Genomic DNA, 18,563 nt, shown 5'->3' with positions numbered 1-18,563 from the left:
CAAGGTCATTTTGTGGAAACCTGTAAAGGTCGCTGGGAAGCTATCTTTCAATCATGTTAAGTCTTACATGCTACTTTGAGTTGAGAACAAAATAACGGCTGTTTGTGCCAAATAAGGCTAGCTCATTAATTATTCATGAGCAATTGTCAGTAACGTTGCCAGGAGCCAGAATCGGGGGGTAGAATAGCAGGGCTGGTGCGTGAGGGTTTGCCGAGGGCATTCAGCCGTGCTGGAGGAGGGTGGGTCAACCAAACATACGGATAGTAACTAAAGAATATGTGACTCTCCATCCAAAATGTGACGGCTGTTGGTTTGTTAGTAGTCTACAGTGGTGTTGTTGTTACATTTTTATTTGAAACAGAAGAATTTCATGTAGAATTAAGCTGTTCTCTGAATTAAGGTACAAGGTAGATCCATTTTCAAGTGAGTCAAATTATAGCCATGATTCAGTTAAAAGAATATCTAGAATTCTTAGGATGCGACCTTTTTTTTAGCAGTCTTGACAATATGATTTTTCTATCTTTTTGTATGTGAATGTCATGAGAGAATATGTGGTAAAGAAAGTGAAAAGTTGTAATTGTCAGAAAATTGATTTTTAATCTTTTGTGTCAAAAAGATTGCTGGTTGGTTAGACTGAAACAGCCTGTTCTATCACTGGTTTCTGAGGGATGACGGGAAATGGTGGAAATGTCGTTGATAATCACAGACAAGTCCATTCATCAATACGGGGGTAAACCTAGAAAATATTAACTGTTAGTTTTCATCCTAGAGTAATGAGATCGTACTGTACACCCTTATTCGAAAAGTGGACTATTCCACCTGACGTCCGACGTGCAATCAACCTTCGATGCAATAAAACTGAAGTACCGCCATGTTGGGTTTGACCTTGTGTTGACCTTTATCTTTGACCATCAGACTTATGTTGTTGTCAAGGCTTGACAAACCTATCAGAAAAAAAAAGAAATTGTAGAATTGATTGCATCCATTAAGTTTTATTATCACTATTTGAATGATGCAACGAAACATGACAATGTTCAAGCGAGCGTTTTAACTGTGGAAGGTACCATGAGGGGAGGGGGCGTGTTTTTATGAAACTAACAAGAAAAAAATATTTGATTTCCTCAAGGACATTATATAGAACAAACTCGACTGTAAACAAACTCTATATAATGTCCTTGATTTCCTCACCAAATGAAGTGCAAGAGAAAAGTTTACTCTAACTGCACCAGTTGCTTGAGTAACTATTTTTGGCTTATCTTAGTTTCTTACTACCTGGATGTCTAACCTTCATCAACGTGAAAAGTTTACTTGTTTTTTAAAAGAACAGCCGTAAGGGTTCTTGGTCCTTCTCTCTTAAGCTTGAGGAAGCTCGTACACCGATCCTAATCGTCCCAGTCCTAACACTAATGTGTTTACTCAGCCATTCAGATTAGATTTGCCACATTTCCTCTGCTTGGAAACATTACATCAGAGATGTAACACTTAGAAAGGGTTACCGGAATTAGATTAGGAAAAGGGCACGTGTACGTCATGTACTTACAAAGTTCCCAGGCAATTGATAGACGCCTTTAGGAGAGTAAATGCACTTAGGTATGAAAGGGGTGGTCGCTAGGAGATGGGCAGGAATAGACACGCGACTGTTGCGTTCAAACTGTTACAAACAGCTAGTCGCTACACAAGCTGGTGCGGAGAGGTGGTTATATTGACAAGTCGCTACATTTGGAGAAGTGGCTACAAGAGTGAAAGAGAACATGTCAGAACAAGTCGCCCCTTTGATGTGAAGAAAGGTTTGCTACATATAAAGAAGTGGCTACAATGTGCTACTAACGATAGAAAACAAGTCGCTACACTGACGTTCTGTCCCAGGAGGTTGCTACACGCCGGCGATAAGAGTCGCAACGTTTGATTTGCCACATCGTGAAGAATTGCCACACAGTTGTGTAGCAAAACACGCGACGGAAACCCATCATTGGAGAGACCATGTCGGCGAGGACTAGTTTACAGCACCGGAAACGGACGAGCCGGAAAGGTGGGTGTTATAATGAAGAAAAACTCTAAAAATAATTTCAGCAATTTTTCCACAATATCAATATTACGCAACTGGATCTTTATGCAAATAACCAAAATCCAAGAACACCTTTTCTTTCTTTGCATGAAGATCAAGTTGCGTAACATGGATATTGTGGGGGAAAATGTTGAAATAATTGTCATGTCATATTTTTCATTTCTCGAGCAAGACGATGTCGGCACTTGTTAACTGCCAGCCAGACACGTGACACGGTCGGTGCGTTTGTTCGACACGATGAAAAGTCAAACCATGTTGTACGCCCGTAATCCAACTAACACATGAACATTATATTTTTGTTCGACCATTATCTAACTCATGGAGATCATCTTTCTTTTTTTTCATTTTCTCTATTCTTTAATCTACTAACGTTATATAAGACAGACCTCACTCCTCGCCTATCCCTCCCTTAGAGAAACAGTCATCGCTAAAATCCTCACATTCGACTCGAACTGGTCGTGAGTAAGTCATTTGCGCTCAGTTAGAAGAGAAGTGGTCCCAGCATCCTTCCTTGGGGAACACGTGACTCTAACGGCATCAGAGCCTTTATCGAGGTGTCTCGGTCTGAATGATATGGAAGACAGCATGCGTATTTGCTGCTGCTTTCTTTGATTGTTTGGTACCATTTTCATCTGTGTGGTATTTTGAAACAACTCACATTTTTGTATTTGGAGCTTTGTTTTAATAGAACGCAAAAACGTTAAACGTTTGTTCCAATCTTTATCCGATTCACGTGTTGTCTGAACTCCAGACCAACCTTTCCGGGACGTCGTGGTCCAAGTCTAGGACTGACAGAACATTTTGAAGTTGCTGAACGCTTTTTCCCTAGAACTATATCTTATGAAACGAGCTTCTTTGTGATTCCTTCCCCGATGGGTATAACCTTAACAGCTTTTCAAGACAAAGGTGAACAGACATCATATTTCAGTTAGTGTAGCGCAAAAAATCTGAATGATTTCAGAGCCGTGTTTTATGGTGGTCTGAAATAACTTTTTGTAAAGGAAGAGACGTTTTCAAACTGAAGCAAACTGGATTTAGTCCGGTAGATGATGATTATCCTCAAGCTCGCAACCTCTCTAAAACCTGAACCTTGCGAGTACGTCAGGCGGTCGTCACACACAGACAAGTCTTTCCTGTGCGCCTTTGACTCCCCCCTCCCCTGTAACCGACCCTCCTCCGGGCGAAGTGATCGCGTTTTAGGCACACTTTATGAAAAGCGTCTCCAACACCGAAGCTAGTCTGACCGTGACCAATAGGAATTTTCATTGTTTACCGACAAACAATTTACCTTTTTAAAGTTATCAACTGCGCCATATGGATGTTTGAATCAGACATACTCCGTGAGATTGAAAAGGATTCTACAACTCAAATCGTTCCGTACAGGGTTTTTATTAAAGGCCGAACCGCTTGTCGCCGATGGTACCGTTAGATTATCCCCCTGTCCTGCGCGTCCTGGGTTACGTCACGGGGTTCTATTCCATGGCGGGCGGGTGTCGGGTTTCCATTGACTCCTGGCGGGGGATGGGGTGGGGGATTCGGTGTCATTGTTGCCGTCATGCCATGCAAGGCTGGCCGCGAATCACGGGCCGAATCCGAGAGGCTCGCGCCGCTGCTAACCGTGACGACGGGCCGGGACCGCTAGATCCGGGGCAGGTACGGGCAGGGAAAACTACGGGAGAGCCAGACATGTTGGGAGTGAGTCCTGTAAGGTGTGTCTGCGAGGATGGGAACGTCAGTCCCACGCAGCGGTGACGTACAGGTGTGTACAGGAACGTCAGGTGTGGCCAGGTGAGCGCACACAGGTGTGACATTGTGCGGTTTGTTTGAGCTGCGGATAAGAACCCTTAAAAAACACACCTTCACGTAAACGTTACCTTAACGCCCTCTGTCCAGACGTCTTTCTTAAGTACTCAACAAACCGCTGAGACCTTAAGAACGACTCCTTACATCATCTAAGGAGCCGTTATTTACCCTTTATTTAATGTCAAGGTTACGGGCCCTTAACTCGTCTTTCCGGCAAGTTTATACCCTTTATGTACGCTGATCCCATACGTTAAGTGTTCCTCTACCTACCTCCTCATCATTACTCTGACCAAGGGTTCCGTAAGTCTAAAACTAGGCCCAGAACCCGCCAACGTTCGCAGGACTCTAGGCAAGGAAGAGCGAACCCCTTTTGTTGTTGGTAACCTGGTATCAGTTACACTTCGGGTTTCATTCAGGACAAAACGCTCTGACTTCGAAATCTTTCTTCCGTCTGAATTTTTCCTTTACAATCAATACAATTAGACAAAAAATACACACGTTTCCATGGTAACGGGCGCGTAAACATGTCTAAAATCGCGGCATCGCGGGTTTTGTAGGTTAGGTTGTTGTAGGTTATTTATAGTTGTTTGTGCGGGTAGGCAGCATTGTCAGTGGACACGGTTTGTGGCACTGGTCAGGGTCTCGGCAAGCGGACCATGTGATAGTAGTCTGGGCGGGACGGCAGGGTGGTTTCTCACTTAACTTAGACTCGGACATGGAGCTAGACTTATACATCATCTTAGACTTAGAAACAGAGTTAGACTTACACTTAGACATAGTGTTGGACTCAGACCTAGACCTAGACTCAGACCTAGACCTAGACTTAGCTTAGACTCAGACCTAGACTTAGTTTTAAACCTAGACTAAGACTTAAACTCAGACCTCCACTTAGACTAGCTTACACTTAGACTTAGACTCAGACTTAGACTTAGACCTAATTAGACTTAGACGAACATACTTAGACCTAGACCTAGACTTAGCTTAGACTCAGACCTAGACTTAGTTTTAAACCTAGACTAAAACTTAAACTCAGACCTCGACCTAGACTCACACTCAGACTTAGACCTAGACTAAGACCTAATTAGACTTATACCAACATACTTAGACATAGACCTGGACTTAGACTAAGAGTTACCTTTAAATTTAGACCTAAACTTAGGCTAATAGACTTAGACTTAGAAATGGACCACAGCTCTGCGTTGTGTATTCTTCCTCCCGTACTTACCCATAACGTTCATTCATGTCATTCGTTCAGTTTTGCCCCTTTTCTGTTTAATTTCATACTTTATCCTATCATTTCATAAAGACATGTCCTGGGTCTTCCCCTAGGGAGCATTGAACTGCCGATAAGTCACATGATGAATGCTGTACCTCCGCCATGTTTTAAAAGCAGTGTCTCACCACATTACCCTACTCTCATCTGTGCGTGTCAAGTCAAGTCAAGTCAAAGCCTTTATTTTCCTTCGAATGCTTGTTCGGCCACACAGACCGGTTTTCAACAACCCTGATAAAATAGATAAACTGAACTTTTACTAACGGTTTCTCTATTCCCCCTCCCCCTGTGTTTGTGGTGGTGTGGGAATGTAGTGGGACAAGGCTATTTGTGAAGAACTACCGGCTATACCTCTATAATATGCTAAGCAATCGGGGAAGTCGTAGAAACTTTTACAAGAACCGAATTCCAAGCAGGGGGGTGTCCCCACATCCACTGATTGTTTGGGGTTGAAGATTCGCCGAAACGGAACTTATACTAACGATTTCTCTCATAAACTCCCCTCAATACAAACACCCCCCGCCTGTGTTTGTGTGTGGTGGGAATGTAGTGGGTCATGGATATTTGAGAAGAATGACCAGCCATACCTCTGTAATGTTATACTGGGTAATGTTACAAAGCTATGACTTGCAGTTCTCAACAACTTGGTACAAAAAAGATTCCCAAACATTTGGCCCTAACGTTACTGGAGAAGACATAGCAAAACATGACATAATGAGAAGCCCAGGAGACACACTGTCTCCAAACAGTTGGTCGTCTTGACAAGGAAATGAAGTTTGTGCGTCTGTCAGTCTGTGCTTCTGTTATCTCCAGCATACATAAACAGTTCAACATTGTCACGAATACTTATTTTAGGTTTTATTTATACCTTTATTAAAGCTCCTCGTGACATCATATCTAAACCGAGTGACGTATTCTCTAAAACAATATTGTTTGTTTGTTATGTTTGTTTTATTGAGGATCATCCTTAGTGATCAATACATTAATAATACTAATCTTCCTTGAGTCCTAATACAAAAGTAAATACATGAAAATTTTGATATATTAGATTACAATTGCAATTACAATTAAAAGAGCTACACCTACAATTACTTAATGATATATGTAATAATTGAAACAAAAGCTAATGTAAGATTGAATATAGCAGAGGCCAGGTGATGCTGTCTATTTAACCAACGGGATCAAAAGAAAACACAAACGGACCCAGAATCCTGGCAGAGAGCAAACTAACTTTAGTTTAACGAAGTGGGGCACAGAATTGTTGAAATGTGTGCTTTATTGAGATTTGAGCCTGCCATAAGAAATCACGGCCACTACTGAGTGCCCCCCCCCCGACCAAAACCCCTGCTTGTAGACTACTTTAAGTTTAACGAAGTGTACAATATATACTAGCATAGAATCATCCATGTGGTTTATTGCACTTCATTCTATCACAGTGACCCGAAAACACTCGCGTTCATCTTGAGGCAGGTTTTAGGTGATCTCCGAGCAGATATTGGGACAGAAAATCTGGCTGGTAAGTTGGGATGGGTCCGTGTTTAAAATAGAAGAACCCGGAAACCAGAAAAGGATGTGATCTTCCATCGCAACGTCTACTGGATGATAAAGCGATGTTTACGTCTCCCTAAATTACGTCATACGGCCCATGGCAAGGGGCGAAGTATGTATTTTCTCCAGACGACACATTCTCAATGATGTTAGACCTCTTCTAAGGAAAAACCTTTATTGATAAGTGAAAATTCATAAGCCTGTTTCCGTCCCTTGCTTTTGTCATTCAGCGTAACCATATGAAAATAAGGTATTTGTGCCCCCCCCCCCCCATCCCTCTTCAAACTGCTACAAAAGTATCCACCTGTAACAACCCGCGGGTGTAGCAGGGGAACTGGATACATTCCAAACACTTTCCCTGTTGACGTAACAGCAGGACCGATCCGACTCGCACAGGTGTCTGTCGTCTCGCGGTTTCTGCGTTCCGATATTTACCGTAAATACGGGACCTATGTCCGGCACTGGTCCTGTGTCCGACACTGGTCACGGATGGGGCACGACCTGGTCACCATGGCAACGGGTCCGGGTGGAGGAGGTCGGAGGTCACAGCTGGGGGTGTTGTGTGTGGGAGGGGTCAGGGGTTACAGGTGGCGCTGTTGTGTTGTGGGTGCGGCCATTGTTCTCGCCAGAAAGCAACAGGGTGTCGGGTGACACCGGGCGCGTGCGACAATGGGTTAGTTTAGGGCAAGGAGATTTTTATCAAGATTGTGAAAACCTCCTTGGCTTGACGTACTGCTTGATCAAAATTTGAAACCTTCCAGTCGGTACTGGCGAACTGTTTTCTTTAAGGTGTAAGGCCCACACAATAGCATTAACTTACCCAACTCGAGCGTGGCGCGTACAGAAAAGTGCGTCAATGTTCTCATGCGTTGCCGTCTTCCTAAATAAACCGTTAAGTCTTACTGGGTCTCCTAAATTTACCGTTAAGTGTTGACAAGTGTTGCCAGGTCCCCTCCCCAAACAGGCACTCTTTTTAGATCTTTTCAGTGTTCAATCGAACGTTAATGCACTAGTAGTAAACGTGTCACTCTACCAATCAGGACGGTTGGGGTTTTGTTCTATATGTCAAGTCAAGTCAACGAAGGAGAGCAGTACGTGTCAATCGGTCAATGTAAAGGTTGTAGCGCAAGTCTTACTGGACACTGTTCTCTGACGTCACCATCCTAGACGTCATCGTCATGTGACGTCACCATCTCTGCGACGTAACCATCCCTGTGACGTCACCATCCCTGTGCACCTTCCTTGTCCTGTTGGTCCAGTTGAAGCAGAGAGGGAAACAGCGCAGGGATTACGGCGGATAAACTGTTGTTTTTCTGTCTTACGAAGGCGCCGGACCGGTTTAGAAAGCAAACTTAATGAAACGGTTCTTTACTTAACTACAAAAACACGGGATTTGTGACTAGGACGCAGTGTGATGTGTATAAATAATCAACGGAACCCGTCCAAGGTGTAATTTTTAGGCCCGGCCGTCTAATGTAAGAGGGTTGATTTACAGGCAAAAGTAGGCACAACCCTCTGGCGACATTGGAATCAGGCAACTTTCTGACGATCAACAAACTCGGCCAAAGTTCGCTGTGAGTGTGACGTCAGCCTCAGCACCGCGACCCTCCCCAGCCCTGAGCAAGTCGGGAGAGCGGCAACAGCTGGGATTCCAGCCCTCGGGTTAAGAAGCAGCGTTGCTAACCACTGGACTCTCCCCGCGACGTTTGCCGTGACGCATGGACCGGACGCCGCGGACTCTCCCGGCCCTGGCGGCGGCGACACAGCGTCTGCGGCCCGCCCGGGTGCCCTTGGCCCTACCGGGAGAAGGGACGGCCTCGGCACCAGGTCATATTTGTTTGTTTGGTTCGCAGTAGTTTTGTGCAGTAGGTACAAGCTGCGTAAGACCGGACTGTAAGGTTTGATCCACTCACATAGACGAACCCCTGGTCGTTTTGATAACTTTTTGACGAGTATAACTTTTTGACGAGTTCTTTAACGTGTTCGAGGTGTTGCTATCCTCAAACAAGGGGCCTCCGGCTTTACGCCCCATCTGAGAGGACGTCCCTAACCGAAGATAGGTACTCATTTTAAGTTGGGCAGAACATCCTCCATAAGTTCTCACAACTTCGCGTGGCAATATTCCTAGATCACAGGTAATATATATATATTTTTTAGATATTGTACCGACGACTAATTGATAACTGTTATAACTTACAGTATATCATAGGTGGTCACACATTGCGCAGAAGAACGTTGTAACCCTGATACTACAGACGTGCACATGCTGTTAACTTTTGCCGCGACTGTTTTATCTACGCTATATAAAGTGTTTGAAGTAGTCGCCTCAGGCACTTGGCTAGTTTTTCTAAGTCTTAATTCTACTCCTTAAACAGGAGAAAACGGGGAAATGGTGTTTTTATAAGTGAAATAGCGAGGCGACAGTGTTTGTCTAGTTGCCTGAGACCAGAGAGTTTGTTTCCTCAAAGCGTTTAATTTACTGAGCCTCTTGTGGTACCCCCGTCATTTTAAGTCGCCGCGCTCCCCTTGCCTAGTGACGAGTATTTTATCGGGTGATATTTGTGTATCGGGTCCAAGGTCTGAAATTAGTTACCGCCAACTAAACTGTTACTTCAGCTCCTATTAACGCCCTGTAAGAACTTGTTGGGGTGAGAAAAATATGTGGAACCACCATGACGATCTGGGATGTCGGTGCTTGGTGTAGAGGAGATTTTGATTACGCGGGAATTTGTTGAGAAACTGAAAGGTACTTTTGAAATATTTTTAGTTTTTCGAAATTAGTTCTACCACTATGCCCCCCTTCCACAAGTGTATTGTAATACGCACAGGTCTTGTTGATTGCTGGACTAATCATTGATGTTTAGCTTCATACGACCCATGACGATTCTATCTAGAAGCATCGTATGCCCGCCTCCGAGTTCATCTAAAATTCTAACGCTCCTCGGTAATTTTCTGACCAAGTGGCTGAACAGCAATCTAATGCCGGACAACTTATTGGAAAATACTAAAAAGTTGCTTGTGTACAACATGTTTGGCTAACGGCCCGTTCACACTTATGTGTATATTCAAGACCGTATGAGTTGCGTACTTCCATATCTTTGGTTTGCGTAGCGTGCGTAGTCCAGTGGTTAGCGATCTTGCCTCTGGAACTAGAACTTAGAAGCCCCGGGTTCGATCCCGGCTGTGTCGCTCACCCGACATGCACGCTACCGGAAAGGGTCGCAGTCCTTAGGACGGGACGTTAAGCCGTGGTCCACTGTTCATTGTGCTTGTCGAAAGGAGCTAGGGGATTTTCCGCGGTACAATGAACCTGTAAATACTGTACATTGCGTCTGTTTTCTCTGTCACAACAAGTGGAAGAGTAGCTCATCTGTTCATTGAGTTCATTTGAGCTAAACTGGTTCGAGATCCCTTTCCTTTCTTTCCTTTTTGGTTTAGGTTATGAAGTTTGCGACCGCCGAAGTCATTTTTTCGGTTCGATAACCCGGCTGCACACCGATGGGTCAAAGTCAGCTTCTTCCCCGCAGACTTTACCGAAACCTGGGCTTCAATTTTTGCACAAGTATGTCCAATTTTTCCACGCGGCTGGGAATTACAAGTTCGGTCCTGCTTCAGATTGAATCCTACCAACACAGATATACGTCGAACCTACTGTTTGTTTGCGTACTGTTGCCAGGAAGGACACTAGACCAAAGTTCCATATCTAACGTGCTGGTGTGATGTTTGCACACCGTGCCCGGCATGTAGTTTAACCCGGGAGCACGCGGCATGTACCTGTGGTAGGAATCATTAACCGGACTGAAGACTGAATACGTGCCGGCGGTATTTCTGGGCATGTCGGCGGGAAACGGCAGAGAGTCTGCGGCATCTGGCTCTTAAACGGCGGCATGTCAGAATCTGATGAATGTGCCCTTGGTCTCTCCTTCCTTCCTTCCTTCCTTCCTTCCTTCCTTCCTTCCTTCCTTCCTTCCTTCCTTCCTTCCTTCCTCCCTCCCTCCCTCCCTCCCTCCCTCCCTCCCTCCCTCCCTCCCTCCCTCCCTCCCTCCCTCCCTCCCTCCCTCCCTCCCTCCCTCCCTCCCTCCCTCCCTCCCTCCCTCCCTCCCTCCCTCCCTCCCTCCCTCCCTCCCTCCCTCCCTCCCTCCCTCCCTCCCTCCCTCCCTCCCTCCCTCCCTCCCTCCCTCCCTCCCTCCCTCCCTCCCTCCCTTGCAACCTTTGGATCTGCTTGGAGATTATTTTTTCCCCAACTCAATGATATGTGATGGAAAACTGACATAAAAATATGTTCGCGCGTTTCGTTTGTTTGTGTGCTAGCCTTTCTCCTAAACCCTTGCCTCTCCCCCCTGCAGGTCGCGGCAAGATGGCCGCGGCGGGCCTGACGGACAGCGACACCGACGGGGAGTTCATCGAGCCCTGCGAGTTCTGCGGCTCCTACGAGCGCAAACTCAAGAAGCTCTTCCTCGCGCTCAACGAGAAGCTGCAGAACGACAACGAGGCGCTAAGAAAGGAGCAGCAGGACCTTGACCTTCAGGTTAAGACCCTGAAAAGAGACTTAAAGAAAGCGACCGAGGAGAAAGAGACTGCTTTAGCAGAAACGGATATTTACAGACAGTCTATAGAACAGCTGAATAAAAAGTTCGACGAGGTAGAGAGAAAATGTTACGAGGCGATGAGAGAAAAGAAGGACATCAAACACAAACTCGTTGACGTCACGAAGGACAAGGACACGTACGTCTTAAAGGAATACGAGACGTCTAAGAAGTTCCGCGAGTTCCAGGAGAAGTCGAAGGGAGATCTTGAGACGTTACAGAAGGCGGTGAAGAAGGAGCAGATGAGATTCGATCGGGAGACGAAGGCGCTGAACGAAATGATCCAAGACATGGACAGGACGATAAGAAAACTCGAGCGCGGCCCGAACAAGGAAACGCGCGACACGCAAACCGAACTGCCGGAAATCGCCGTGATCTTCGAGGGCGAAATTAAGAAACTAGAGAAGATAATTAAGCACAAGGACAACACGATAGACTCCAAGCAGCGAGAGATCCACAGCAAGGAGCGGGAGCTGCACTCCAAGGTTGTTTTTTTTACATTGTACATCTTTATTTCAATTTGCACAATATGATAAAGATTAATATAAACCAGAGCTATTATTGTGCATTTTCAAGGTGCCATGATTTACCGGTAATGGTATATAAATGTATATGAATAACTAAATTACATGCATGTCTATACATTTCTATTCATATCAAACAATAACTTTCTTGGGAATAAGCATACATAACGTAAAAGCATTTGTTGCTATTTCACACAAAAAATTAAACAGATTGTCTCTCTACGTTCAATGCGCTGTTTATCTTCTCCGCATGGAGGCTCTTACATGTTCGACACCATAAGTATTACACTTACATCATCATAAGAATATGTCATTTATCCTCGCAGTACATTGAACATATGTCGCTTTTAACTTAAATTTACTCCACTCCAAGGTGCGGAGTGACGTCGGCGTGGCGTAACGGTTAGAGCGTCGAACTCGGAATCAATAGGTCCCGAGTTCGATACTCACCATGCCCCGACGTTGTGCCGTTGGGAAATGCACTCTATACGACCTTCCCGGACGGTGGAGTGACGCCCACCGAGCCTATTCGGCTAATCTGTAGAACTGTGTGCCAAAAAACACACTGCGGATTTGGTTGCCGATGTGCCAACATCGAGCACATTTGCCACTCAGAACCGTTAATTTTTTTATTTATTTTTTTAAGGTGCGAAGGATGGAGCTCCTGGAGAAGAAGGCGGACGAGGCGGCGGGGGAGAAGATCCACATGCAGATGGACCTGAACAAGGTGCGCGTCAAGCTGGCGTACTACGAGGCGGAGTGCCGCAGAGTGAAGAAGGAGAACGGCAAGCTGAAGGCGCTGCAGCAGAAGGAGCAGCAGCAGCAGCACACGGCGCATGCGCACAGGCAGGGCGTGCCGCAGAGCGCCAGGCCGGCAAACAGCAACGCCATCAACGGACTCGCCATCAAGGAGGCTATCTGAGATAGCGGCTCCGCCTCTGTGGCGTGGGCAAAAATGCCACGGCAAAGACAGCGCGTTCTGTAGAGACTCAGGCATCAAAAGACTTGCCATCAACGAAGCAATACGGAATTCGCCCCCCCCCCTCGGTGGCGTCGCCAAAATCAAGGATACTATCTGAGCAGGCGGCCCCGCCTCGGTGGCGTGGCCAAAAAATCCCGTCGCACGGGTAGGGCACCCCGCAGTGCGCCGGAACGGCCGATAGCAGCGCGATTAACGGACTCGCGTCAAGGACGCTATCTGAGTTGATGGCTTAGCCTCCGTGGCGTCGCCAAAATCAAGAAGACAGTCTGAAGGGCCAGCACCCTTTTGTGGCGTGGCTTACCTAAGGGTGTGTTCAGAGGGGTCGGCTACGCCTCGGCTACATCTCGGTTACACCTCGATAGCGTGGCCAAAATCAAAGAGACAATCTTGGCTGCCAGTTCCGCCTTGGTGGCGTCGCCAAAAAGACTGGTCCAATATTTAAGATACTAAGTCAGGGATTTTAGAGTGGATCTCGACTGTTGTGTCACACGCATGTCAAGTGTCAAGTTGACACAACTGTCAAGTGTCAAGTTGTCAGTCAGAAGCTATTATCTTTCAAAAGTCACTGGTCTATAGAATACATAGTTATATAATATCTTTCAGTTCATGAACAACCATGGACTAGTATTTAGATATTCTCTATCGGTTAAGTTCTGTTGCGACTCTGTAGATATAAAGAATGGTAATGTGATAAAGTGCTTTTGTACATGTTAGGGGGCGTTGACAATGGAAAACAGTGAAAAAAGGTTTATATATGCATTTGTCTCCTGAATAAACAGCATTGCAATAATACGTTTCAGTGCCTGGGGTATCACTGTTAGGGTTGTATACCATACTCAAGGACTGCCTTTTGCATTAAAGAAAAAAAATTCATGATTTTCTGTCGTCGTGTATATTGTTAACTTTCTAGATAATCTCTCTACGTACGCTCCTGGAAATTCACTTGTTCAGTATCGAGCTTGGGGTTGAAGGCATGTAGTGGACTGAATACTAGCGATTCGGTAGCAAAGGCAGTCCTAAAGTCAACAAACGGAAGTCACAAGCTCTCAGGTAGGAGGCCCAATCAGTCTACACAAGCGTCAAGTAACACATTTATTACGTCAGATTTAAACAAGGATCGTTTGAAGAGTTACGTGGACACACAATGTAGCCACGAGACACGTTATAACATTAGATACACATTTCCGCTTTGCTACAAGCTGGGTGCAATTCCTTGGTAGGTTTTTAAACAGAAAATACGTCGTAATAATCTTAGCCAAAGTTATCAAACATCATTGCTAATGCTACAAATGTAGACAAAAAGATATTAACAATACCTTAACTTCAAATAGTACTCAAGACTAACACAGGACAGTCTCCACTTCAATGACGGTGTGCAAAGCAGCTCAAGCATCTGAATGGAGGTCGTCTCCATCATCTTTGGTCCTAGCTGTTGTTTTTTTTGCTTTTTTTAAACTTTGTTTTAAAATGCCTAAACGACAGTCTCCATTTCAATGACGTCATGTGGAAGCAGTGCACGTCTCAGTTGCAGCAGCCTCTCTTCAATCCCTTCTGGAGTCGGTCTGGTATCTGGATCGTCGCGCCAACACGACCTCATCAGTCGGTACAGGTCCTCTGGACATCCCGGCGGCCTCTCCATCCGTTTTCCTTGCCTCAGAATCCCGACCATCTGAAGAAAACTCAGCTGAATCCTGCCATCATCATAGCACGGATCTTTTCCCAGCGCGGCGATCTCCCACAGCAGCACGCCGAAGGACCAGACGTCACTCTGACAGGTGTACTCGCCAGTCTCGATGGACTCCAGCGCCATCCACTTCAGCGGAAGGAGTTCGTCAACGCCTGGACGGTTGCATCGGACATACTGAGTGGTGGCGTAGACATCTCTGGCCAGTCCAAAGTCAGCCAACTTGGCCACGTCATCGGCAGTGATGAGGACGTTGCGAGCGGCCACGTCACGATGGGCGATTCTCAAGCGTTCTAGTTCTTGAAGAGCTCGTGCTATGTGGATTGCGTATCCAAGAAGGTTTCCCAGTAGGGCTTTCTCATTGATGTCCCCTATTCGCCGGCGAAGGAAACCCAAGAGATCGCCGTTTGGGGCATATTCCAGAAGAATGTACTTCTCCGCAGACTTGGTGATGAGCCCAACAAGTCGAACAATGTTGGACTCACGACAGTCGCCATCTCGTTGTTGGTGCACAGCTACCAAAATGGCTGCTTCTCTGTAGAAGTCTCGATAGGACTGTGAGTCCTCGACGCGAACTGTCTTGGCGGCCACGGCGAGTTCTCCCTCAGGTGTGCGCAGTTGTGCCTTTCTGACAAGCCCGAACATCCCTTCTCCTATCAGGGGACCAGGAGTAAGATGGCGGATCTTCTTCTCCCAGCGTCGCAGCCAGCCCGGCTGTAGGCTCTGCGCTAGATCCTGCTCCATTCTCCTCAGCTCGAAAAGTATCTTGTCCTCCTCGCTTGTGTCGGGCACGGAGCAAGCCAGAATGCCCGTTTTGTAGAGTATTGCCATCACTATGGCAACAAGTAAGACTAAGGAGGCCAGTGGGACCAGGCTCTCGAGCAGCGGTTCATCTGTGCTTGTCTGCCATTGGTCGCAGTTCCGCCCTGTCCAAGGCGTCACGCATGCGCAGCTGCCGTCCACGTTGTTACATGTAGCATTGTTCTTACAAGCACAATCCCACTGACATAACATACCAAACTTGCTGTCTTTACAGGGTTTGCTACAATCCTTTCCGTACCATCCGTCAGTGCAGTCACACTTTCCGTCGCTAGGGCCACAGGTTGCACCATTTTGACAGCTACAGTTCCTCTCACAGTTTTTACCGTACGTGCCATGGGAACATTTTGTCTGACACCTGGTTCCTGTCCATCCTGGCGGACAGACACAACCAGCCCAGCGGTCACAGCTGGCACCTTGTAGGCAATCACACACTACATCACACCGGGCACCTTTTCTGTCTGGAGCACAGTTGATAACATTGAGCACAAACTTGGTGTTGAGTGTGTTTCCCCGGGTGTCTCGGACCTGGCAGGTGTAGGGTCCGTTGCTGGTTGGTTCTATGTCCTGAACCTCAAAGTCAATCTCATTTATACCAAAGCTGACTTTCTCTGTCCCATTTGGAAGTATAATTGACATGTACCCAACGTCGACATGGTGCGCCTTGCAATGAAACTTGACATTTGCGGAAATGTAGATGTGGCGAGGGTCGCTAGGTGTCGTCGTGACGGAGACGTCCTGTTTTGGAATGTCACAGGCCGCACCTTTCCAGCCGGGCGGACATTTGCAGGCACCGTTAAATCCGTGGCAGCGGGCGCCGTTCTTACAGATGCAAGTTTTGTCGCAGAGGAAGCCGTATTTTCCAACTGGGCAGCCCACTGGTTTTATTCGTATGTCCAGATATTCAACCCTTGCCTTTGGCTGAAAGTCTGAATCAACCTTTACGATATCTTTTAATCTGATTGGGACACTTGGAACTTCACAGCTATACGACGCTTCCTTTGTTGTAGGAAATATCCAGGAAAACATTAAGAAAAAATTCATGAATGAGTTGTGTAGGACAGAGTTCGGAACAAATTTTCTTAAGTAAGCAAGTTTTGACTCGTCGTATTTGTTGGGCCTGTGCAAGTGTATGGAAACATTGGGTAGATGAGAACCAGCAGTACATGTGAGCTGACGGAATCCTCCGTCCCATAGATCTATTAAAGTTTCCAAGCTAGGAACGTAGATGGTGTGCCAAATGATGCGAATGTTACAGTCGCTGTTGTCTGTGTGGGTCATCCAAGGAGGATATTTTGTAGCGTCATCGACTTTGGTGTTTGTCTGACTGCTTGAGAAAACCTCTCCGGTTGCGGTCACAACTTCCCCGCTTAACGTAAAACTAAGTAGAGAATCTCCCGTCTCACCATTAGTGTTGACCGGAGTTTCACACGTCTCGTTATACACAGGAGGATAGCCCTTAACGTCACTCAACTCTACCTTAACACTCGTGTTGTGAACTCCGCTGCGGAATTTCAGCAGATATGCCGGCTGTACTGACCAGTCCAGGGGGTTGGCGACCACAATAGTGCAGTTTTCCGTCACGTCAAAGCGGCCGTACGGGTCTCCCTCCATTTTGGCACACGGAAGTTCCGCTTTTTGTCCAGCCCGGGTCCCTGGTAGGCGCGACGGGCTGAAAATTGTCTCCCCAACAGCGACGTTTTCTGGTGCAGAAACGCTGAACTCCTGGGCCCGAGCAGGATACAGAAGTAGGACAAAAACCCAGAAACCTACAACAAGCCAATCCTTTAAGTTTTCTGCCATATTTTTATCTTCACTTGTATCTTAAGTGTTGAAAACAGACCACAGTGGTGACGACACTGGTTTTCATTCCGCTTCCTCGTCCCTGAACTTTGAACTTTGAACTTTATTTCACCTTAAAATCGGTGGCACAACGCTTCCTGTCACGTGTGCGTTACAAATCAAATCAAATCAAGTATGGACAATTATAAATACAGAGGTACGCTTATCATGCTAAGGGATAAACAATACATAAAATGGATAATAATAGCATAGTAATGGTGATAATGATATCCGTATATGTCATAACAGAATGTCGTGTATAAGAACATGCTGTCGCTTGATTTAAGATAGTGAGCAAATTAAGTCGTGTAAACAAAACATAAAGTCTCGAGCAAAACATAATGTAGGTGAATTAAGTCGTACAAAATAAAACTTAAAGTCTTGAACAAAACATAAAGTAGGCAGATTCAGTCATATAGATAGAACTTAAGGTCTTGAACAAAACATATTGTAAGCAAATTCGGTCATATAGAACAAAACTTAGAGCCTTGAACTCAAACACTGTCCCTGTCCTTGTCCTAAAAGTTCAGAGGTCATTACCCACCAATGGCATGGTATTCTACGTCACAGATGTGAGGACCCGGGTCATTCTCTGTGCCTGTCCTGTGTTTGACCAATCCAGCGTGTCGGAGACAACAATAGGGCAAATTTCGTCGCACGGATCTCCCTCGGCACACTGAAGTTTTGCTTTAAATCCAAACCAACAGAGGAAAATTCGTAAGAACGAAGTATTTAAAGGAAGAAGATGAAAAAGTTCGAAGCTGCGTGGCAAGTCAGCGTCCAGGTGCCTACAGACCATTTCTCTGAGGGCAACTCAAGCAAGACAAAAATTGACAACCCAAGCAGTTTTAGGGTTCGAAAAATCGAATTTTGAAAGTTAATTCATTTAGTCATTTCTATACATGGTTAGTTCAAACAACACTACCACAATGTAAAGCAACGTCCATGATGCAAAAATACGACGTTGTTGTGATGTGAAAATAGTGGCCGGAGTTTAAATAGGCTCGTGAAACTAAGGGGATCATCGTACGGTACGATCTTGCGTGGTTTTAAAATCCTAAAAGTGTGAAGTTATTACGCAAATGTGCTAAACAATGTTAGTAAATGTCACTACCATAAAGATTTCAGCAATTTTTCATTTCCATTTTTTTGGCCCTTATATTGCTTTGGTTGCCTTTAATATCATTTTCTATCGTCTACATACAATATGTGGACAGACGTGTTATGCTTCGCAGGTCAGTAAAGATACCTCCGCTTCCGCCAATTACAACATTGGATTAAAAAACGACTGACGTCACATGTCGCTGCCTTTCGCGGGGGATCTCCCTTACGAATTCGGGAGTGTACATTTTGTGTAAACAGGCACGTTCTAAAGGGCTTCCGCGTCCAAATTCCAACTCTATTCTATGAAACTACTAGATATGGAGGGTATATGCA

At 45.7% G+C, this 18,563-nt stretch overlaps 2 protein-coding genes across 3 annotated transcripts; one reads left to right on the top strand and one right to left on the bottom strand.

Moving 5' to 3' along the window:
* The first annotated feature begins 3,623 nt into the window (after window positions 1-3,623).
* On the top strand, window positions 3,624-13,573 carry LOC136423553 (uncharacterized). 2 transcript variants are annotated; one of them, XM_066411773.1, is made up of 3 exons: window positions 3,624-3,853; window positions 11,036-11,760; window positions 12,446-13,573. In XM_066411773.1, exons 2-3 carry the CDS (start codon window positions 11,047-11,049, stop codon window positions 12,719-12,721), a joined length of 990 nt encoding a protein of 329 aa, XP_066267870.1. In that variant the 5' UTR covers window positions 3,624-3,853; window positions 11,036-11,046; the 3' UTR covers window positions 12,722-13,573. The 2 variants fall into 2 exon arrangements, with proteins under 2 accessions (XP_066267870.1, XP_066267869.1); XM_066411772.1 differs by lacking the exon at window positions 3,624-3,853 and adding an exon at window positions 9,314-9,435.
* Window positions 13,574-13,966: 393 nt separating this feature from the next.
* LOC136423548 (uncharacterized) lies at window positions 13,967-17,166 on the bottom strand. Its single transcript, XM_066411757.1, has one exon. It carries the CDS (start codon window positions 17,085-17,087, stop codon window positions 14,253-14,255), a length of 2,835 nt encoding a protein of 944 aa, XP_066267854.1. The 5' UTR covers window positions 17,088-17,166; the 3' UTR covers window positions 13,967-14,252.
* Window positions 17,167-18,563: the final 1,397 nt, after the last annotated feature.

The sequence above is a fragment of the Branchiostoma lanceolatum genome, chromosome 17 (assembly GCF_035083965.1).
Source record: "Branchiostoma lanceolatum isolate klBraLanc5 chromosome 17, klBraLanc5.hap2, whole genome shotgun sequence".
Classification (NCBI taxonomy): Eukaryota; Metazoa; Chordata; class Leptocardii; order Amphioxiformes; family Branchiostomatidae; genus Branchiostoma; species Branchiostoma lanceolatum.
The sequence above is the reverse complement of the archived record's forward strand: the minus strand, read 5'-3'. Positions and strand labels throughout refer to the sequence as shown.

Coding starts and splice junctions, on each gene's coding strand:
- LOC136423553 (XM_066411772.1), top strand. CDS start 9,375: ATGTCGGTGCTTGGTGTAGAGGAGATTTTGATTACGCGGGAATTTGTT. Junction 9,436..11,035: donor ATTTGTTGAGAAACTGAAAG/GTACTTTTGAAA, acceptor TCCCCCCTGCAG/GTCGCGGCAAGATGGCCGCG. Junction 11,761..12,445: donor AGCGGGAGCTGCACTCCAAG/GTTGTTTTTTTT, acceptor TATTTTTTTAAG/GTGCGAAGGATGGAGCTCCT.
- LOC136423548 (XM_066411757.1), bottom strand. CDS start 17,087: ATGGCAGAAAACTTAAAGGATTGGCTTGTTGTAGGTTTCTGGGTTTTT.